Below are 23099 nucleotides of genomic sequence, written 5' to 3'. Positions count from 1 at the left end.
TTCCTGCTTTCATTCATTCTTTCTTTCTATTTTAATGCATAAGATCATAACATTTCTTCAAGCCTTCCCGGATCCCCTGTAAGGACATTGCAGCCCTCAGGGGGTCCATGGACCACAGGTTTACAGCATTCTTGTAAAGACCTTCCTTTACAAGATTGTTACCATTGTAGATCACTAATACAGATCAATAGCAGCTTCTTTGCAAGAGTGGAGTTCATGAAGACTTCCAGATATTGTTGAATTTCAGTTCCTGTCAGACCCAACTAGTATGGCCACTGGTTAAGATGATGGGACTTGTAAACTGTACCTTCTACCATATCATATTTACCCATTCTTTTTCATATGACTCCAGATGGTAGGGTATAGGTAAATAGAAAAGGAGGTCATTTAACCCTGAAGAACTTCTCTTCGTGCTTTGAATCCAGTAGCTAATTAATGGTACCTCTGTGACTGTAATGTCATTAGTGATTACATATCGGATAAAACTCATAGCAAGCTACAACTAGAATAGGCTATTGAATCAGTGAAATTTACATAGCTGTTAACATGTCAACCCCACACCATTTCAATGGCCTACTCTAGTTGGGACTTACTCCTGGATTTCAGCCATTGTTTTTTTTGGATGTGAATAATTTTTACATGTAATTTAGGAAATAATAGTTCATACTTCTATCTTATGGAGCCTTAAAAGACAACCAGGTCTTATTTGGTGTGAGCTTTTGTACATTGTATCTCACAATCTGCCAAAATTTATGCTAAATGAAATATGTTAGCTGTAAAAAACGAAGAAAGAAATGTGCCATAATACTGTTGTTTATGCTGCATAGACTACCATAACTATCCTGTCATTTAGTAAGATAATAAAAGTACAGCTATCTGTACAAGGATTAGTCGGATCATCTGGATGGTTTTGGCCTCTGATGATGACAGTCATAAATGGGAATTTTGCTATTTGATTATGGGGATACCTAATGAAATGTTTCCATGTTTTTCTGTATGGCATTAAGGTCTATTCTAAGTTTTGTGAATGTCCCAAGAACATAGTTGAGAGGTGCAAGTGTACTGAAAAAATACTGGATGCAAAACATTTTTGCTAACCTTCTTAGTGAGAATGAAACTTTAATGACGCTTGAATCACCAAAGGCAGAATTGTATCTATTAGGCATTTTCTTTGGGGATGAATCATAGCTTAGTGATGACGCATGCTTTATGTGCAGAAAATCCCAGTTTCAGTCCCTGGCATCTCCAGTGTAGAAGGATCGTGCAGAACTGGCATGAAATACAGTGGTGCCTCACATAACGAGTGCACCGTTTAACAACGAATCCGTATAGCGATCTAATTTTTTAGATCGCTAATGCGATCGCATTGCGATGCTTTTTAAACAGCTGATCAGTGGTTCCAAAATGGCCGCCGGGTGCCTAAAATGGCCGCCGCAAGTGTTTCACGCCCTGCCGTCGCTTACCGAAGGCGCGAAAATGGCAGCGCTATGGAGGAACTTCGCTCAACGGTGAGTTTGGGAGCCATAGGAACACATTAAAAGAAGTTTAATGCGTTCCTATGGTTTTTTCGGTTCCGTTTAGCGATGTTTCTGCATAGCGACGATTAATCCGGAAAGGATTAACATCGCTATGCGGGGCACCACTGTACTGCTCTCTTCCTGAGGTCTTGGAGAACCACTTAGAGGAAATGTAGATAATACTAAACTTTAGCAGAGGAGAGCTTGGAAAAATCATTGTGACAAACCCAGACCTACTGGGATATGCCACAGTTTCACTAAGCTGCCACCAACCATTCCCTATAAGAAGTCACACAGACCAGGGATGGATTTTTAAACAAATAAAAGAACAAGGTTTATTAAATAACACACAGGGAAAAATAAAAGGATCAAGTGAATAAGATACAGTAACGTGGCTTAATCTCAATCATGCATACACACAGTTTGGTTCACACAGAACACTTAACTTGAAGCACAGACCCTGAACCTATCAGTTCTGGCTAACCATACAGACACCTGAACCTATCAGGTTGGTACTGACTGACACACAGTAGTACCCTGTCTGACACACAGACTCCCACACCAGCCTCTTCTTCCCAGCTGCTGCTTCTTCTAAACTTCTCCACACACGCTCCACATATATATATACAGTACAGCCCCTCCTCCTGATGTCCCGCCTTCCACTCCCCATAGGATGGAACTTTCCCTCCAAACCCATGACAGACAGGTAACATCAGTGCTGTATGTAACACCTCCCCTCTTTATAAGTTGTTTTGTAGGGGGAAAGCTAAGGTGCTTTTCACCAAAAAACAACCTGGACCCAAAACATACAAAAGTCATATAATAACATACAATACCATACTTACTTATACTTACACTCCATTAGGCATTTAAACATTTACCATTAACAATACATCAAGTTACCTTTATTCATACAAACCAACATGTTTAATAAACAGACACATTTGACTTTTTGTCATCAAAATATATACATAGTCCATGTTTCTTTCGCCGTCTTCATTCTTCAGGTCTCCTTGACAAGGCGTCAGCAACACAGTTCACTGACCCTCTGACCACCTTCACTTCAAAGTCATAGTCTTGCAGATTTAAAGCCCACCTCATAAGTTTGCTATTGTGGGTTTTCATTGTCTTTAACCATTGCAGTGGTGAATGGTCAGTGCACAGAATAAAATGTCTTCCCCAGATGTAAGGCTTGGCCTTCTGGATCGCGTAGACTATGGCCAGGCATTCCTTCTCCACGGTTGCCAAATGTCTCTCACCTTTCTGGAGTTTCCTACTCAGGTAGGACACTGGATGCTGGTCACCATTCTCATCCTCCTGGCAAAGAACTGCTCCTACCCCGCTGTTAGACGCATCGGTGTAGATGATGAACTCCCGGTCGAAGTCTGGAGCACGCAGCACTGGATAGTTGATGAGCGCCTGCTTCAACCTCCGGAACGCCTCCTCACAGTCGCTGGTCCACGGGATGCGGTCATCAGCCTTCTTCCTCGTCAGATCGGTCAGCGGAGCCGCAATCTCGCTAAACCTCGGGATGAACTTTCTGTAGTAGCCCACCAACCCAAGAAATGATTTGACTTTTTTCTTGGTGTTGGGTCTGGGCCAATCACGACCTGCGTCTATCTTGGCCTCGAGGGGTTTTATCACTCCTCCCCCTACTATGTGACCCAAGTATTTTATTTCTGGGCTACCCAGCTGCAGTTTGTTCTCTTTGCAAGACCTAGGCCAAAGCACTTCCTCCCCTGGGTCAAAGCGCCTCTCCCTGCCTTCCTGGTCATCCCAAGCTTTCTTTCTGACCTTTTGAGCTTGCAGGGTCTCTGCTGCTAGCTCTAGGTTTCTCTTTAGGTCATTCATCAAGGTGTCTATGTATGTCATAACGTCTTGTGGGTCATCCTGGGTGATCTGCTCCCAATTTTGTTTGATCAAATCAAGGGGCCCTTTCACCCTTCTCCCAAACAAGAGTTCAAACGGACTGAACCCGGTACTGGCTTGTGGCACTGATCGATAAGCAAACAAAAGGGATTGCAGCTTCTGGTCCCAATTGTTTGGATTCTCTGCCAAGTAAGCCCTAATCATGCGCATCAGAGTCCCATTGAACTTCTCAGTTAACCCATTACTTTCAGGGTGATAGGCAGTGGTTTCCTTGTGCTTAATTCCACAGATTTGCCATAAGCGTTTCATGAGCTTCGATGTGAACGATGTGCCCAAATCTGTGATTATTTCTGAGGCAAATCCCATCCTGGACATATACCCCACCAAGGCATCTGCCACTGTGTTAGTTTCAATGTTAGTCAAGGGTATGGCTTCAGGGTACCTCGTGGCATGGTCCACAATGGTGAGAATGAACCTGTTCCCTCTCTTTGTGGCCTTGGGCAAAGGTCCCACAATATCCACCCCTATGCATTTGAACGGAGTGTCAATCACAGGCAAAGGGCACAACTTTGCTTTGGTCCTGTCGCGGCTATTCCCCTGCCTTTGACACACATCACATTGTTTACAGAATTCTTTGATCTGCTTCCCTATTTCAGGCCAGTAAAAATTCTGTGTGATTCTCTGCTGTGTTTTGTTCACCCCTAAGTGCGCAGCAAACATGTCAGAGTGCCCCCTTTGTAAGATCATGGGGCGATACTTTTCAGGTACCACTAGCTGACTTCTGATCCCATCTCCCCCTTTTGAGATATTCCTCAGGGTCTCCCTATATAAAATTCCCTTTTTCTCTCGAAATCTCACTGGGGTTTCAGGTGTTAGCTGGGCGTCTGTCACCTGTTCAAAACACTTTTGGAGAGTGGCGTCTGCCTTTTGCTCTTGGCCAAATCTGCTGTCTGTGGTCAAGGTTTCCACCACAGCCTCTGAACTCCCCTCTGCTTCCGTCTCTGGCTCATCATTACCCCCCTGAACTGTCCCCGTGGTGGCTTGTGAACGTGTAATCACTAGCACCCGTTTCACATGTTCAGCCAGGTCATTTCCCACGAGCACGGCTGCTGGCAGAGTCGATGAAATCGCTAGCCGCCAAACTCCCCTCCAGCCTTGAAAGTTCACAGGTACCTCCGCTACTGGCAGTGAGATCACCTGCCCCTCAATCCCTGCCACCTTCATGCTCTCATTTGGGATTACATATTCCCTAGGAATAATATCTGGATGGCACAGGGTCACCTGGGAACAAGTGTCCCTCAACCCCTGATACTGATGGTCAAGTATTCCTACGTCCACCCCTGCTGTTTCAAACAACTGAGAATCTGTTCTCACGAGCAAGCAGCGCTTGACCTCCACAAGAGGACCATTTTCCTCAGCCTGATCAGCAGATGTAACTGTTCCAGATTGAGTAGCCATGGCAACAGGCTCCCTCAGTGACAAGGAGCTTTGCTCTTTCTGGACACAGAACACAGCTTTTGGCTTGGTTCCACTCGAATCCTGAGGCACAATTCCTTTTAGCTGCTTTAATTTCTCACACTCTGAGATTAGATGGCCCTTTCCCTGACAGAAATAACATTTTCTGCCATATTTTGAGTCTTTCTCATCTTGTTTTGGTTTTCCCTCCAAAATCTGAGGTCTTGGTTTCATGTCTGAGGGCTTCCCTTCACCATGGGCCCCTCCCCCTTGCTGGCTTTTTCCTGATCCCTGAGAGTACTTGCTGTAGGTTTCTCTGGGTTTATCTACAGATTTCCACTCAGCACCTAAGGGTTTTCTTATTTGATAAATAAAATCTGTGATCTCGGCTGCTTCTGCCACAGATTTCGGTTTCCTTTCCCTCACCTGGAATTTCAGTTCCCCATGCAGGACTGAATAGAACTGTTCCAGCGCTATCAAGTCTTTGAGCTGCTGAAAGGTCTCTGTCCCCTCCTGAGATAGCCATTTCTCTAGCAGCCTCACCAGTTGGGCCCCCACTTGGGTAAAAGTCTGCTCTGGTTTCTTGGTGATTGACCTGAATCTTTGCCTCAGCTGTTCCGCATTTATCCCATGTCTGGCAAACACCAGTTTTTTAAACTCTGCAAAATCTTTCATCAGTTCCTCTGGCATCTCTGCATAAACTTCTGCAAGGCTGCCACTGATTAAAGATCGCATGATGGTCATCTTCTCAGTTTCCCTTACTGAGAAGTCCACAAACGCTCTTTCCACTAGGGAAAAGAACACCTCAGGACAATCTCCCTTGTGGTACACAGGGAATTTCTTCAGGTCAGCTTTAGACAATTGGCCTCCCTCAGAATCCCTATTGTTATTATTGTTCTGGTTCATCAGTTCCAATTTTCTTAACTCAAACGCCATTCTTTCTTTTTCCAGAGCAATTTTCTCTCTCTCCCTCTCCATTTCCATTCTTTGTCTCTCTAATCTTTCTTCTTTTCCCATTCTCTCTCTCTCTAATCTTTCCTCCATTTCCCTCACCCTCAGTTCATGCTGTTGGGCTATGAGCAATTTTCTGGGTTCTGTTCTCCCGTGCTGTCACCTTGCACTGAGCCAAATTCATCCTCAGAACCTTGGTCAACCTGGGGGTCTTTCACTTCACCCATTTCTGCCATTTGGCTTCGAGTCAAGGGCATAATCCCCCCCCCCAGAACAGGCTGCTTTCAAAAGTCAAGCCTCAAAATAAAGCGACCACTTTTTTTTTCTTTTGCCTCAGAACCAGCTTTCTATAGATTGCTGCTGTTCTTCAGCACTAACTTGCAACAGTTGCGAGCCAGAGTCTACCCCCCTCTGCTAGGCCTCTCAGCAGGCAGGCTAGATCACTGCTACTACACAGTTTTGCTTCAGCTTTTTTCCCGCCAAAACAGGTTGCCTCAGAGCTCCCTAATCTAGTCCCCAATCTGAGGTTACACGTTCTTCTACTAGCGCACCTCCCCGTGAGGTAAGCCTAGAAGATTACCTACGCGCTCTCAGATTGTCCCTGACTAGACCCCCCTTGCTCTGGGCACACTTGCCAAGGCTTTGCTGTACCACTGGACAACTGGACCAGTCGTATCCCACACGCTGGACACCAATCAATGTGACAAACCCAGACCTACTGGGATATGCCACAGTTTCACTAAGCTGCCACCAACCATTCCCTATAAGAAGTCACACAGACCAGGGATGGATTTTTAAACAAATAAAAGAACAAGGTTTATTAAATAACACACAGGGAAAAATAAAAGGATCAAGTGAATAAGATACAGTAACGTGGCTTAATCTCAATCATGCATACACACAGTTTGGTTCACACAGAACACTTAACTTGAAGCACAGACCCTGAACCTATCAGTTCTGGCTAACCATACAGACACCTGAACCTATCAGGTTGGTACTGACTGACACACAGTAGTACCCTGTCTGACACACAGACTCCCACACCAGCCTCTTCTTCCCAGCTGCTGCTTCTTCTAAACTTCTCCACACACGCTCCACATATATATATACAGTACAGCCCCTCCTCCTGATGTCCTGCCTTCCACTCCCCATAGGATGGAACTTTCCCTCCAAACCCATGACAGACAGGTAACATCAGTGCTGTATGTAACAATCATTATTTGGACTGCAGCTGTAGACCAGTCCACCAACATGGCCACTATCAATGCTTGGTAGGGGTTCAGTTCAAAAAAAGTAACTTTTCAAGCTCTGAAATGGACAATGTACTGTCATATAAGGCAGCTTCATGAGCTTCATTTTCCCTTACTACAGGAGTGTGACCAAGTTCATGTAGAAGATGTTGCATCGGATGACAATGGACAAGATTTAAGGTGATACATAGTTATTTTTATGGCTAACTGGTGATGTTTCTGAATTCATCCAATATATTTTTCAAAGGCTCTTGAAGTAAACCTAAACAAAGCAAATGTGTTGTTACATAAGTCTCTTTGAGCTTATAGTGACCCTGGAGTTTTCCAGATACATGAGATGTTCAAGGGTGTGGTTTACCACTGCTCTCCACCAGTGGGTTTTCACAGCCAAGAGACAATTTGAACCCAGTCCTGAGTTCCAGTCCAATGCTCTGGACGCTAGACTGTCCTGCTTCTAAGTCTCTTGTAACAATGTACAAAGCTATTAGAGTTGAAGAAACATAAAGAGTTTCTTCAGAGACCTTTGGGGTAGAGTGGGCAGCATAAAAATTAAAAAAATACTAGATCTAATTGGATTTATTTTTAATTTCCATTTACACATCACATTTTTTCCTCAAAAAAGGCCAATAAAACAAGCCTTGGCTGAAATCCTATTGCACTAGGTGTAACATAAAATTATTCTTGTGAAAGTTTGCAGTGAGTTACACCCAGGCAGTGTGCCAGATTGTGCAACTGATTGAGCAATTAATTGTGCAAATAGTTGCACAACTCTGCTACCTGCGGGACATGACTTCCTTTGTGGTGCAGATTTCACAATTGCCCGCACAGCTTTCAGTTAGGGAGACATAGCTTCACAGAAAGATTTGGGTCTTTGAAAGAAACCTTTTGGTAAACCATTATATATATAATCCTTCTGCCCTTCTCACAACAGCTACAAAAAAAAGCTACAAGTGCAATTAAAAGCAGCATTAACCAGCATTCTGTCAGTTACTTCAATTACAGGCTAGTGCACTAACAAAAGGACCACTTGAATAAAAACATTTTCGCTTGTGAAAGGACAGGAGGGAGGAAGTAAACCTAGCTATCCTGAACAGGAAGTTACAATGTGTGAGAGTGGCCACTAAGATGCACTCCAAGAGAAGGACTCTTTACAGACATTTGAGCTCCAGTAGGCTCAAGCTAGAGAATGTGATATTTCAGAAATCCTGGTCATGGTTGTATTCCTCTTTATAGGTCATAACTAATATTTTGCTGTCCAGAGAATCTAGTGGCATCTTAAAGGCTAGCAAATTTTCTTTTGCATCAGCTCTCTTGGGCTGCAGACCATCTCATAAGAAAGCGTATGCCAAATAACTTGAATCACTCTTTAGGAGGTGACCTTTTTTGTTGATGTGCTGCTGTAGACTAACATGGCTTCTTCTCGGAAATTTTTGTTACGCAAGTCTCTATGCACTAAGAGCTAGGAGTGTTTATGTGCTGAGAAATCTGTTGTGAGAAGGGCAGAAGGATTACAATTTCTCTGTCAGCAAAGGCATGGACTTATGTCTGATTCAATAGCTTGCATTTTCTTCCTTAGCAACTACAATTTTGCTACAGATGGCTTCAGTGGATCAGGAAGCAATGCTAATCACAGTTCTTCAGGAGTCCAGGGTGGAGTGGATTGGATGAGGAAGTTGGCTTTCCGCTACCGCAAGGTGCGCGAGGTCTATGACAAATACAAAAGCAATGTAGCAGGTTAGTATGACAGCACCCACTAACCACCTGTTGTACACCAAATGCAAGAGCACTCAATACAGGATTGGATTCTGCTGTTTGTACAGTGGTGCCTCACTTGACGAGGATAATCCGTTCCGTTCAAATCGCTGTTAAGCGAAATCCTCGTCAAGCGAAATGAAAAAGCCCATTGAAATGCATTGAAAACCGCTCAGTGCATTCCAGTGGGCGAAATACCTCAGCGTCCAGTGAAGATCCTCCAAAGGGCAGCCATTTTCTGGTGCCTGTAATGCAAGGAATCTGTCCTAAGCACAGCAGGGAGCCATTTTAAACACCGGGCAGCCATTTTGAAACCCGATGATCAGCTGTTTTCTGATCGTCGTAAAGCGAAAAATTGTTCCCAAAGCAGGGAACCAATCATCATGAAGCGATTTTTCCTATTTAAAACATTGTTTTGCAATCGCAAAAGCGCATGCAAAACTTCATCTTTAAGCAAGTTCCTCGTCTAACGAGGTAATAGTCAAGCGGGGCACCACTGTATCTATTCTGTTGTGTCAAAGCTTTTTATTTTATTTTAATTATTTATTAATTAAATTTATCCTACCCATCTAGACGGAAGTCTACTCTGGGCAGCTAACAATAAAAAATAAAAACAATATAATAAAATTTAAAAAAAACCAATAGTAATATAGTTCAAGATGGGGGGAGGGAAATATTCAAGTGATGACAGGAGGGAAAGCCTGCCTAAAGAGCCAGGTCTTAAGTTTGCTCTTAAAAACACTCAGCGAGAGAGGCAGACAGATCTCTGGGGGCAGACTCTTCCAAAGGCGAGGGGCCACTGCTCAAAAGGCCCGGTTTCTTGTTCTTTCTCTCCGGGACTCCCTCGGTGTTAGGCCCCTCAGCCGCCCTTCCTGGCTAGAATGAGTGATTCGGGTAGATCTAGTGGGAGGAGTCGTTCCACTAGATATCGAGGTCCTAAACCGTTTAGGGCTTTATATGTCATAATTAACACTTTGAAATCAATGTGGAAACGAACGGGCAGCCAATGCAAGGCAGCCAGAGTGGGGGAAATACGCTGGTATTTTCTCATCCCACTGAGAAGTCTGGTTGCTGCATTTTGCACCATTTGAAGCGTCCACATCAGTCTCAAAGGTAGCTCCACGTAGAGTGCATTACAGTAGTCTAATCTCGAGACTACAAGCACATGGACCAGAGTGGTGAGTGCCCCAACATCAAGATAGAGACGCAGCTGGGCAATCTGCTAGAGATTGAAATAGGCGCAGCGTACTGCTGATGCCACCTGGGTTTCCATGGTGAGCATCGGATCCAGATGGACCCCCAAGCTGTGAACCTCACTTTTTGCGGTGAGAGTCACTGCCCCAAAAGATAGGGAGTTTCCCAAACCATCAATGGAGGGGCCACACACCCTCAGGACCTCTGTCTTGTCCGGGTTCAGCCTCAGTCCATTCTCCTGCATCCACTGCAGTACAGCCTCCAGGCAGTGCTGAAGGGACGGAACGGCATCCACTGCAGTTGGAGAAAAGGAGATGTAGAGCTGGGTGTCATCAGCGTACTGATGGCACGAAGCCCCACACCCCCTGATCGCCCCAACCAGCGGCCTCATGTAGATATTAAACAGCATTGGGGAGATAATCGAGCCCTGTGGAACCCCACAATTGAGGCTCCATGGGGTCGAGACACTCTCCCCAAGCTGAACTCTCTGAGGATGGTCCTCCAAGAAGGAATGGAGCCAGGCAAGCGCCAAACTTGGAGAGCCTCTCCAGGAGGATACCATGGTCGACGGTATTGAAGGCAGCTGAGATATCGAGGAGGACCAACAAAGACATTTTGCCCCTGTCAGCCTTCCTCTGCAGGTCATCAAACAGGGTGACCAATGCCGTTTCCATACCGTGGCCCGGCCTGAAGCCTGACTGGAATGGATCCAGGGCATTGGTTTCATCCAAAAGAGCCTGGAGCTGGTCAGCCACCACTCTCTGTACCACTTTGGTGAGGAAAGAAACATTGGCGATGGGCCTATAATTGCCAATATTGTCCACCGCCAAACTTGATTTCTTCCTTATGTGCCTAATGAGTCTCTCCTGGAGAGACCCATTAATTATTGCCATGGCTCATTCAGTTGTTGTAGGCCTGGCTGCTTTGATTAGCCAGGCTGGGCAAGGGTCAAGGAAGGAGGAGGTGGCACGACAGCGGTCAAGCGCTTTGTCCACCATATCTGGCGTCACAGGCTGAAAGAGATCGAGTCTCATCGAGCAAGGTCAAGCGCTGGACGTCTCAGCTCGACTCACTGTATTCAAAAAAGGAAAGAGCTTCCGGTGGATGGCCTCCACTTTAGATTTTTTAAATGCTGCAAATTGGTCAGGTGAAATACTTACTAGTAGGAGGCCCATCACTTAGACCCATTCCGGATAGATTACGAACTATACAGAAAAGTTCCGCCTGCTGACTGGAAGCTTTGCTTATCCAGACAGCGAAGTGAGCTCGACTGGTGGCCCTCACCTTTAGTAAGGTAGTGGTTAGTCGCGATCCTGACAGCTTTCTGATTATAATCTGTCGGGTTCTGTCTCCAAATGCACTCCAGCCTTCTCCTTTTGTATACAGATGGGCACGACGGTCCACTCCCCCCCACCCCTGGCCCGCTGGCCCACTCATATGTTGTTGCACACCACTGGGGTAGTCCTTCTGGGGCGGCAGGCCAGTGTGGGCAGGAGCTCAGACTGCTGCTCTTCCTCTCGCCCTCTGGCGGCAGCCAACCACTTGGGTAAGGGGATGGGATGGGGATTTTCCCTGGGCAGCCATTGAGTGACTGGCTCCAGTCTGCACTGGCTGGCCACCACAGAAGGACGGACGGTCCAGACAATGTGCAGCAGTGTATGAATAGGCACAGCCGTCTGAGGGGGAGGTAATGCACAGCACATGTGGTGTCATGCGGAGGCCTTGGCATGCAGGGGCGTGACTTAAGTTGTGTCCATCTGTACTTTTGTATAATGGAGTGCTGGAACCAGAATCAGCCAGGCAGTCCCAGGTGGACACTGGATCAGTCCTTATGTGTTTGTGTCTATAAAGACTGTGTCGGCATTCTGATGACGGATAAGCTTAAAAAAAGTTGTGTCTGACATGTGAAACTGAAAGACAAATGTGTCGGTAGGAAAGGCAGGACATACAGTCTGTCTCCTAATTCCTGCTTTTAGCATACATTAGCCTTGTGAGGTAGATTAGGCTGAGAAGGTGACTGGACCAAGTCACCCAGCAAGTATCAAAGCTCAGTAGGGACTGGTACCAAGATCTCCTTGTGTTCCAGCCCCATGCTCTGGCTGCTAAATGACACTGGGACTGTGCAGTTTGCCCACGACCGCACAAACTTCCAAGCTCTGTCTCTGCAGCCAGATGCCTAAACCACAGACTCTTAGGTTAATGCAATTCCCAGTTTTGTCATGTTCTACTCGTCCTTCATTTGAAATGGTTCATGCAGGTCAAGTCCAAAGGACTTTCATTAGAACAAAGCAAAGGCAAGATAAAGTATTTTATTTTATTTTGGAATATTTCATCTTTACTGTATGTACTGAATTGCAGGAAAGGCAATCTAGAAATTCTTAACATGAAAAAAAATGTTTTATTTCACATGTGGAAACTGAGTGGCTGCTTATCATTTTCATGAAGTTATTTCCAAATTTTAATAATTAATGGATAAATGAAACCACAAATCTGGAGAATGTTGTACATGGCAAGATTACGCTTTACTTCTCTGATGAAAATTATCTCTATATGAGTGGTGTTATTGTTGTTGTCGTTTTTAGCCCTCCTCAGTCCAGAAAAAAAGGAAGCTTTGCAGAGATTGAGGGAAGATATAGAAATGCTAACAGATTCCTGGTTGGGGACAGCATTAAAATCCTTACTGCTCATTCAGTCCAGGTATGGAAACAGGGGGGCATTTTCAGCTCTGTGTTCGTAGAGCTAGGTCCTCAGGCAATGTCTTTATTGCCATTCTGGAGATTGTTCTCTTCACCCAGACTCTGTTAGATATGAGAGTTAAACTGATTTAAATACATGGTTGTTTTCTACAGCTTTATCATCCACTGAATAGGTATTTTTACTTTTGATGTACAGTGGACCCTCGACTTACAGACGGCTCGACTTACAGACTTTTCGAGTTACAGACTTCTCTGGCCACAAAATCTAGATTTGACTTGCAGCCAGAGAATCGACTTACAGACCAGAAAAAAACCAAAATTGAACAAAAATAGAATAAAAACCGCTGGTTATGGGATTAATTGGTTTTCAATGCATTGTAGGTCAATGGAGATTCGACCTACAGACTTTTCGACTTGCAGCCACTGTTGCGATACGGATGAATTCCGTAAGTAGAGGGTCCACTGTATTTTTATGTGACATCACAATAGCCAGAAGTGAACTGAGGTGGCAGCGGCAGCGATGACTACTACTACTACTACTACTACTACTACTACTACTAATAATAATAATAATAATAATAATAATACTAATACTAATACTAATAATACTAATACTACTAATACTACTACTACTACTACTACTACTACTACTAATAATAATAATAATAATAATAATAATAATAATAATAATAATAATAATAATAATAATAATAATAATAATAATAATAATAATAAAAAACGTGCCATCAAGTCCATTCTGACTTACGGTGAGCCTTTTCAGGGTTTTTCAGGTAGAGAACACTCAGAAGTAGTTTACCATTCCTTCCTCTGGGAGCATACTTAGACTATGCAGCTTTCCCAAGGCTACACAGGCTGGCTCTACTGATAGACGGCACAGTGGGGAATTGAACTCCCAACCTCTGGTTCTGCAGCCGGATACCTAAACTACTGAGATATCCAGCCAGCTCAAATTGAGATAGGATGGGATATAAACTTTTAAAAAGATATATTGGTTAGAATTCTGTTGTGTACCACATAAGTTAAGGAAAACTGCACAAGGAGTTTTTGTAATATTCTGACCATGTGGTTGTGTAATTAATGAAATTCATTTAATACTGTACTTAAAAGCTGCAACACATTATTGGATAGATTCTGTAAGTACAGTGGTGCCTCGCTTAGCGATGTTAATCCGTGCAGCAAAAATCGCTGCTAAGCGATAACATCGCTAAGCGATTTTAAAAAGCCCATAGAAACGCTTTAAAACACGTTTAATGTGTTCCTATGGGCTTCCAAACTAACCTTAAGCGAAAATCCTCCATTGTGGCGGCCATTTTCGGTGCCTCTAAAGCGAGGCAAAACAGCGGGCGGCCATTTTTCCCCGGTGGCCATTTTGGAACTGCAGATCAGCTGGCCGAAAATGGGGGCTTTGCGATGATCGCTTCCCCGCGATCATCGCAAAGCAAATTTTCCCCATAGGAAACATCGCAAAGCGATCACTTTTGCGATCGCAAAAACAGCATCGCTAAGCGATTTCGTCTCTCAAGGGAGCGATCGCTAAGCGAGGCACCACTGTACTATTTTACACCACAGCTTTAAAATAATCAGAATCTCAGGCCATTGTTGGCCAGAACAAGTTTCCCCAAACCTGATGTCATTCTGATATGTTTTACCCCATCCTCCCCAACCACATTGGCTCTAGCTTGGCACAGAACCACCAGAAACAGCAGCCCCATGTTAAATTGCTACCTCCCATTCTGCAGCCTATAGTTCAAGTTACCTCTTGTCCGGGCATTATTGTGCCAATTCAGCCATACTGGCGGCAAAAGGTTAGGTGGGAGGAAATAGAAGAATGGCAGGGAGAAAGGGAACAGCAGCATTGCTAAGTGAGACAGCTCATGTTGTTTCTATTGTTGTTATTGACGTTATTATGGTAAACACCCAGAGTAAACACCTAAAACTCCCAGAGCTCCATCCTGGTGAGGAATTCTGGAAGATGCAGGCCAAAAGTTCTATTTAAGGATGTCACTTTAAAATATGGAGGAGAGGGGCAGATAACATAAGGAATAAAATGAAGAGGATCCTAGTGGAGCTCCCTGAAGTGCTGTTCCCTCCCTTGCTGAATTTTGAAGGATTTTATCATATTCCATGTTTTCTTTAACCTTCCAGGTTCATACTAGTTTCCCTGACAGATGTCTCTTGTTTGCCCTCTAGAAAGAATTGTGTGAATGTTCTCATAACAACCACTCAGCTGGTGCCAGCTCTGGCCAAGGTCCTCCTGTATGGGCTGGGCGACGTGTTCCCAATTGAAAATATTTATAGTGCAACAAAAATAGGTAGGTGCTGATACCACACTTTGTCCTTTTCATGGTTCTTGATACAACCTATGTTAGAGGAGTTGGCCCTTCTGTGCACACTGCATGGGGAGAGAGAGGGGATTCCTAGTACCAGAGATAATATGCCCCCCGAATACCAGTTGCTGCGGAACATGAGTCAAAAGGTGATGCATTCAAGACCTGCTTCTGGACATCCTGTAGGCAAAGAATTAGGGAAAAAAACTTTTTGGAGTACATCTCCCAAAATCATGGTGGTTGAGGGATTGTGGGGTCTGCAGTCCAAAAAAGTAACTTCCTCAAGCTTTGCCCATAGGCAGCATTGAAACAGAATGCTAGGCTAGACGGGTGTTTTACCTGGTGCATCATAGTTCTTATGCTTTTATGGAGCCTTCAAAGTGGAGCCAATCTCAACAATATTTTCTAGAGATATATTCTACTTCCTTCACCCATCACATGACTCCTTAGAGGTGCAATCGCTGTGTTTCATAAGCACAACCTTAATTACCCATATGTTTTTTCAGTCTCAGTGGTCTGTGGATAAGCCTGATTTATATGTATTCCTATGAGCTGCCATGGGTGCTGTGTCTAAAATCTGATTGGTATTTTCAGTTCCCATAAATCAATTATCTGCTACAAGTGATCCTCCAGACTTTTTTGGCCTACAAGTCCCATCATTCCCAGTGGTCATCCATCTGGTTGGATATTTGAAAGTTTTCTCCCATAACATACCACTATCTCTTTGTGTTACCTAGGAGGTGATTTGTAGTGCTAATGATTCTTGGGCTTTTGTGTTTTTTACATTGTTGATGGGTCTCATTTTCACATATCTAAAAAAAGAAGAAAAGAGGTGGTGTTCCTTGCCAAAGCACCTTAGAACTCCCCACAGTTATGTCAAAAAGTGGTGAAATTTTGGGATCTGGTCTCTTGTCTGCATGCAGGACCATAGGGTAGGATGCTGCTGCTGTTGCCGCTTCCACTGGAGAACCAATGAACCTGAAGTTGAAGTCCAGAGTTGCTTCCAGGTTTTGAGGAAGTTCTGGACAAAGTATCACTTCTGTCTTTAATGGACTTTGATCAGTTTTCCTCAAGGCAAAGAGCAGTGTCATCAACAACCCTACAGCAGTACCAGATAAATAGGTCTAAGCTCCCCCTGCCCCACTTTTACTTTCTCCCAGTGCCTCCAGTATGCTGTTGTTTGGGGCTTTTGCTAGAGATGAAAGTAGCAACAAGTCCCAGCTGCCCTGGGAGCACCAGGCGAGAACTTTAAGGAGGTGAAGGAGGATCCAGAGAAGGTTCCCAGAGATGGCAGAAGGCAACTCTATTCTTGTTGGAGCCCATAACATTCTTTCAGCCATCCCCATAAAGATGTGTGTGATTCTTTGACAGGCAAAGAGAGCTGTTTTGAAAGGATCATCTCTCGGTTTGGGAAGAAAGTAACATATGTCGTGATCGGAGATGGACGTGATGAGGAGATGGCAGCCAAGCAGGTGACTGAGGGGCACTGCTGCCTTGCTGCATTTGTTCTCATAAATACCTGGTCCTGCTTACTTCCTAGTATACACCTATTAGCTCCCATTCTGTTGCTGCTGGCAGGTCATCTTGCAGGCCTCTCCAAATGTGTGGGGCAAGCTTGCCTCTTAATAAAGCACATCACCATAAAATGTTTGGATGAGCTTCATTGTCTTTTGCAGTAGTTCATTTCTCAGAGCAACAGAGCTAGCTTGGAGCGTCCCCAGATTACCTAGGCCCTTGGGAAATGGGGGCTTTAGAAAGCAGTAGAAGTTCTCCTGCAAATTCCTGGTCAGGTGTTAATTATGTTTCCCAAACAAAGCCTCTCTGAGCAGCTGTGCTCTTGGTTTGGTGGGTGGGCAAGTCATGTGTCAACAGCCCATGTGAGTGTCTGAAAAAGGCCTAGCAACCTGCTTCTTAGCCTTTCTATGTTGGTGTGACGTTCACCTCTATGAAGCACCTACTTTTTGTGCCCTCACAAAGGTTCCAATCTTTGTCTCCCTCACTGCCACCAGTGGATTACCTCTGTCCACAAGATAAAAGACGTTTGTCCAAACACTTGTCTGGTAAATGCAAACAGAACTTATTTATTGAAGTGTAGCAAAGTTAATAATGATCACAGATGTTCTTCAGATGTTCATTGTACATAAGCAAATCATTCACAGGTCTCTCTATACATACTTTCTTCTTGCCATATAATTAATTACCACCTTCTCTATCTATTCATCCCAACCAGCTTAGCTCTATCAATATCTGTTCCTTCTCTCTCTGACTCTAACTCTGACTGACTCACTCTTCCTCTCAGGCTCCGCCTTTTAACCTCTCTCTCTCTCTCTGCTGTTCCTCTCCACAATACATGACTTATTTTGCATAACAAAGGGTGAATGCTACAGTTGGCTGCTGTCCTTGGTCATCTCATGTTGAAGTTCCTTCCTTCCTTCTCTAGCATCATCCTATTCCATGCAAAATAGAGGTTCCCATGCCTTTTGCAAGAGGACAACATAAAGCAACTTCATAAATTTTGTAATGAATTGGGGAAGCAGGGTGGTATAGTAGTTAGAATGTTGAACTGGGACTTACAATATCCATGTTCTGGTTCTCACTGATCCATGGGATTCATTTGGTGACTTTTAACTAGTCACTGTCTTCCAGCCTGGCTTACCTAGCAGTATTGTTGTTGAGAGGATAAAGTGAAAAAGAGGAAGACTTGAGACTATTTGACCAAACTGCCCATAACTACATGGATGCAGCAGGTTTGGACAATGGCAACTCTGGGCAAACCTACCCAAAAACGGTAATAGGCACCAAGGTGGAAAAAGAGAGACCATTTTATTGAACAGTGTTGTTCTTTCAGAGTACATGGTGACCATGAACAGAAGAGAAACCCACAAATGCAGCACAGAAAATTCTGGACAGAGTCATTATGAGATTCATAAATCCATACACATGTGAAAAGGCACCTACAGAACAAGTTGCAAACTGTGAACATTTTAATTACACAGTAAAGCTCAATTCAGTTGAAATCTGTACCAGAAAGTATAATTGATGCACTTTCTTTGTGAAATATTTATTACAACTCATGAAAATGTATGAGATGGATTGTAAAATTTAATTTCTATCAATAAAACATATTAAGAAAAAAAAAAGAAAAGGGGAAGAAAAAAAGAAAAAGTGGAGAGGAAGAGTTTATATATGCTACCCTGAGGTCATGGGAGGAAAAGCTAGAGTGTCACATACCCTCTTTTGTACTATTTGAAGAGTTGCTAGAGGGCAGCCCTCCCTTTGAAGAGCTGACCCATCGTAGTCTGATTTCTTAATGAAGAACCAAAAGCAGGGGGATCAGGGATTCTGACACTGCCCCTGCGCTGTGAGCAGCAGCTTCATTAGGCAGACATATCACTGGCTTGTAGGCTACCCCACTTGGGTGAAATGTATAGTTGTCCTTATGTGCCATCAAAAGTTGGAACTGACTTATAGTGACCCTAATGGGGCTTTCAAAGTAAGAAAGATATTTAAGGAATGGTTCCACACTCCCAATGAGTTTCCATGGTTGAGCAGGGATTTGAACCCATGCCTCCTGAGTCCTAGTCTCTTTAAATGATATAAAGTATTTTAAATTTTGCTTCTGTATGTATAAATTAACCTATGCAATTTTATGTACACCAGTGGCCCCTTCTGTCATCTTTTTGGGGATCCATGAGTGACCTCTAGGAAAGGCGTAAAATTACTAATAATTACTTCTCTGTTTTGCAGCACAATATGCCCTTTTGGAGAATCACGAATCATGCCGATCTGGTGTCTCTCCACCAGGCGCTGGAGCTGGACTTTCTCTGAGGAAGTGAGCAGCAGCAGGCAGTTCAGCACCTCATAGCTTCAACAGGAGCCTGCTGGGGAACTTTCTTTTTCATCCAGACAGGGAAAAAAATGTAGTGAATGGAGGCGTACAGCAGGAGGTGCCATACCATTGCTTTCCCCAGGAGAGCTGCCAAAGAACCTTGACACATCAGTCCAGTCGTTCAGGTGGTTCTAGCATTTTCTGTGGGCATTTTTGGAAGAGGACGTTTTCTGGGACTCAGCAGAGCCAGCCCAAAGTGAAGGAATGCTCTCCAGCAGCAGCAGCAGCAAAGGCCTCTCTCACTGTGCAGCCCTTTGTGGTATTATGCTTAAAAGAAAGGTGTACATTTTTTTGTAGACTATTTTTGTCACTTCCAGGCCTCTCCAGCTTTTGAAGGTAAAAGGAAGTGAATTTATTGTTGTTTTTTTACAGGAAAGGGTCTAGAAGCATTTCACCATTTTCTAAATCCAAAAGCTGGCTGCCAATTTTCACAGGTTGCAGAATCTTTCATTGTGCTGTGATGATGAGCCACTGAGCATATGCAGCGGTTCCCTTCATGTTGGACAGCAAGAGAGAATGGCTGTAATGTAGGTTTTGATAAAAGTCGTTCCTTCATCAATACCTAGGTCTCCATGTGGCTGGCACCCCCAGCACTGTCACAGCAGGATGTTTTGATATGGGTCATTTGAGATTATGAGAGACAGGGAAGAGGAATAGCAAGAAAGATGCATCTTGATTTCCTCCCTCTTTCCACCAACCTTGTTGCACAAGTCGAGCAGCAAGAAAGACATGATGATGCAACATAATGCTGCATTGTAGCGCAACAGCAGTTACACAGCCACACCAGTTAAACAGCTTTCCGTTTACTAGTACTTGCCATGACCTCCTGACTTCCCAAGCAAGGTTCCAGATGACCACCAGTTGTGCATCCTCCATATCTGTTTGTCTTTGCAGATTTTGTTGCCAGGAGTGGGTGGGAGGAAACATATTTTCAAATCCAGGATAACAGGTTAGGGCCTCGGGAGCAGATTCTGACTCTAGCAAAATGAGGAAGTTGGAAGCCCTCTGCTCAGGAAACACAAAATGTGCAGGGCATAAGAAGTTACAGGCTCCCAATTTTCAAAGGATGCTCACCATAGCTAGCAACTCTGCCCTGTTCCTTTGTTTCAATGCTTGGACAACTGCAGATAAATGGGTTCTTTGTTGTAACTGAAGCCTGCTGTTTCTCAAGAAAGATTGCAATTAGATTTGGTACCATCCGATGCCTAATAATACATTGTCTTTCCAACTGGCCTTTTGACTGGTCTTTTGTCTGCAAATTATTTAAATCGGTGGTGGGCAGCTAGGAGCCTACAGATCTTGGGCTCCAACTCCCATCAGGTCTGTCTGGAAGTCATACGGTGTCTGGAGGGTTATCGTTGTCCACCTCTGTTTTAAACCATAAAGCTTTTTAGTTTATGTAATGGGGGCAAGTGATTTTTCCTCTTACCTGCCTAGGCAGTGCAATAGTGCCATGCGCTATAGTTTATACTAGAGTTGTAGATGCAGACTAGAGACATGTGCACCATAAAACAAGTCTTGCTGCCTTCTTTCTCACACAAGGAGCCACAGACATTGCTGACATTTAGACAGTCAGCTTTGCCTGCAAATTCACTGAAGGCAGCAGAGTCTTTTGATGAAGAGTTTTCCCAAAACAGCAGAGAGGGTATGCTACCACTGCTCTGGAAACAGAAGAGAAGGCTCGGTTCTGTTATGCTTTTTATGCATTCTTACTCCTTGGCAAAGTCAGGGAGATCATTACCCAGCTGGGTTATTTCTGAAGAGCCACCTGTTCTGAGAACCCCAAGATGCTGCAGGTTGTGCTTGGCTTTGGGAATCAACTCCGTGCCTTAACTTCTACCATAAGTCCTGGTTTGGAAATGTCAGCAGTTGAGTAGAATGATTGCTGGTGTATGTTCAAATTCCCAAAAGGCTCTGAGCCAAGTATAGATGGTAAAAATGCAGAGCCACCAGGCAACTGGCAAGTTTTGTTTACTTAGAACAAGCATTTCAAGATTTCAAAAACTCCATGGCCTCATGTGAAGCTCTTTGCCTCATGATACCAATATTTATACAGTGCCGTTTCTGATGTATGTGAAATTGACTTTACCTAATTCCTTCAGGTGATGGTTTTATGCATTAATTTTAATAAAGGTTTTCCTGTCTCTTGCATCACCTAATTTTGCTGGCTGCCTTTCTCTCGGTTGTCCATAAAGCACTGCAAACCTGGGAAAGGGTGATTCCCAGCTCATGTTATTTTCTTTTCTACTCGTTTGTTTCTTTCTGCTTTGGTTAGCTTTGAAACATCAACCCTCTCGTGGTAATGCAACACTGAAGGCTGCCTCTGCATCTGTGTATATTTTCTTAAGGCCTTCTTGTGTTTTCATCCGCAACCTCATCTTGGACTTTTTGAATAATTGGGAGACCCATCAAGGAACAGAGCAAAAGGCTGCAAAGGGGGCAAAATGCATTGCTGAGAATTACAAATCCATGGTCTTGCCAGGGTCCGGAAATAGGATCAGCTGTGCTTATGGTTGTGACTGGAGGACATTAATGGCTATAGATTCCTTGCTCGTCATGTTCTGTGTAATGGGGACTGTCCTGTGAACTGGAAAAAAATAAAGTCTTTTATTTTCTATAAAAATATAAAAGAAAAAGAACTATTTTCTTCCTGAAAATTAAGTCCTTAATTATTTTAGTACACACAGATTGTAGAGTGGAAACGTCTACACTTCTCAAGTGTGACAAACTGATTCTGACAAGCCATTTGTTAAAATCCAATCAGTTGCTTCTGCTCTTTTGTTTATTGCATGTCTATCCTACTGCTCAGTGGGCACTATGCATGGTCCCCTCACAACAACCCTGTAAGGTAGGTTAGCTTGAGGGATGATGACCGAGTATGGCTAAGCAGGGAATTTAACCTTGTCTTCAGTGTAGGACTTTCCATCATGTCAGATTGGATCTATGTTACCTTTGCCTCATTACTTGAGCTGTTTTCACATCTACTTGCAGAATTTGAAACTTGTTCTCTCATTCACACATATTTTTGTACATTTTCTTTTCTGATGGCAGTTCATTACCAGCTCGCTCTATAATGAGGTTCAATCCCCTATCCATCAAGTTGAAACCATTAGGTCTATGACCTGCTCTGAATCTGAAGGACATACTCAAAGTTAGGTCATAATGGATAACAAGTGTATCTAATCAAGATATGGAGGAGGTGTTACTCTCCAGTTGTGATTTATTTCATACTTCCCATCAGTTCCGGCCAATCTGGCCAGTGATGAAGGATGACGGGAGTTTTAATCCAGCAACGTCTGGTGGGGCACACATTCCCCATCTCTGATCCAGGCCAACAGACTGTTTTGGTTGCTGGTCAACTAGGGAACTTCTGTGAAGCACAAAAGCAGGACATTTGACTTTGCGGTGCCAGAGAGAGGAAAGTACCTCTGAACCTTGGACTCTGCATATAGCCATTTGGCTTGTTTTCATTGGTCGACTTCCCAATGAATTTGTTTCATAGAATCATTCCACTGAGCTGGAAGTGGCCCATAAGGCCATTGAGCCCCCTGCTCGATGTAGGAATCGAAATCAAAGCAGATATGACAAATGGTTTAATCTCTATAGAAAACCAGCTGTCACATCTTGAGACTGAATGCCATAAATGATTGACATGTGAAGAAGTGCTTTGTCTTTTGTGAATTTGTTTCTAATATGAGGTCTCCATATCATCTTACTGTCGACTTCCTAAACACTGTATCTTCCTAAACACTATACTGATTTTTAATACCCCCCTTTTTTTCTTGGTTCAGCTTCAGGCGTTCCTGGATGATACAGATGCCCTGGATCCGTTCCAGTCGGGCTTCAGGCCGCGCCATGGAACAGAAACGGCATTGGTCGCCCTGTGTGATGACCTACTGAGGGAGGCCGACAGGGGCAAAGTGTCTCTGCTGGTCCTCCTCGATATCTCAGCGGCCTTTTATACCATTGACCACGGTATCCTCTTGGGGAGGCTCTCTGAGTTGGGAATAGGTGGCTTGGCATTGGCCTGGCTCCGTTCCTTCTTGGAGGACCGTCCCCAGAGAGTACAGCTTGGGGAGAATGTCTCGGCCCCGTGGAGCCTCAATTGCGGGGTCCCACAGGGGTCGATCATCTCCCCAATGCTGTTTAACATCTATATGAGGCCACTGGGGGGGGGT

General features: G+C 44.1%; 1 protein-coding gene across 9 annotated transcripts in view; it reads left to right on the top strand.

Annotated features, from left to right (window-relative positions):
• EYA3 (EYA transcriptional coactivator and phosphatase 3) overlaps positions 1-21560 on the top strand; it is a 97702-nt gene extending 76142 nt beyond the window's left edge. For all 9 annotated transcript variants that reach the window (XM_072980110.2, XM_020810533.3, XM_078380215.1 and 6 more), the window contains 6 exons: positions 7164-7222; positions 8619-8776; positions 12571-12685; positions 14896-15017; positions 16404-16504; positions 18780-21560. In XM_072980110.2, the coding sequence (XP_072836211.1) occupies positions 7164-7222; positions 8619-8776; positions 12571-12685; positions 14896-15017; positions 16404-16504; positions 18780-18860 (636 nt within the window). In that variant the 3' untranslated portion in view covers positions 18861-21560. The remainder of the gene's footprint in view (positions 1-7163; positions 7223-8618; positions 8777-12570; positions 12686-14895; positions 15018-16403; positions 16505-18779) is intronic.
• The last annotated feature ends 1539 nt before the right edge of the window (positions 21561-23099 follow it).

This window comes from Pogona vitticeps, chromosome 9, assembly GCF_051106095.1.
Source record: "Pogona vitticeps strain Pit_001003342236 chromosome 9, PviZW2.1, whole genome shotgun sequence".
Classification (NCBI taxonomy): Eukaryota; Metazoa; Chordata; class Lepidosauria; order Squamata; family Agamidae; genus Pogona; species Pogona vitticeps.
Note: the sequence above shows the minus strand (reverse complement) of the source record. Positions and strands in the feature narration are given on the sequence as shown.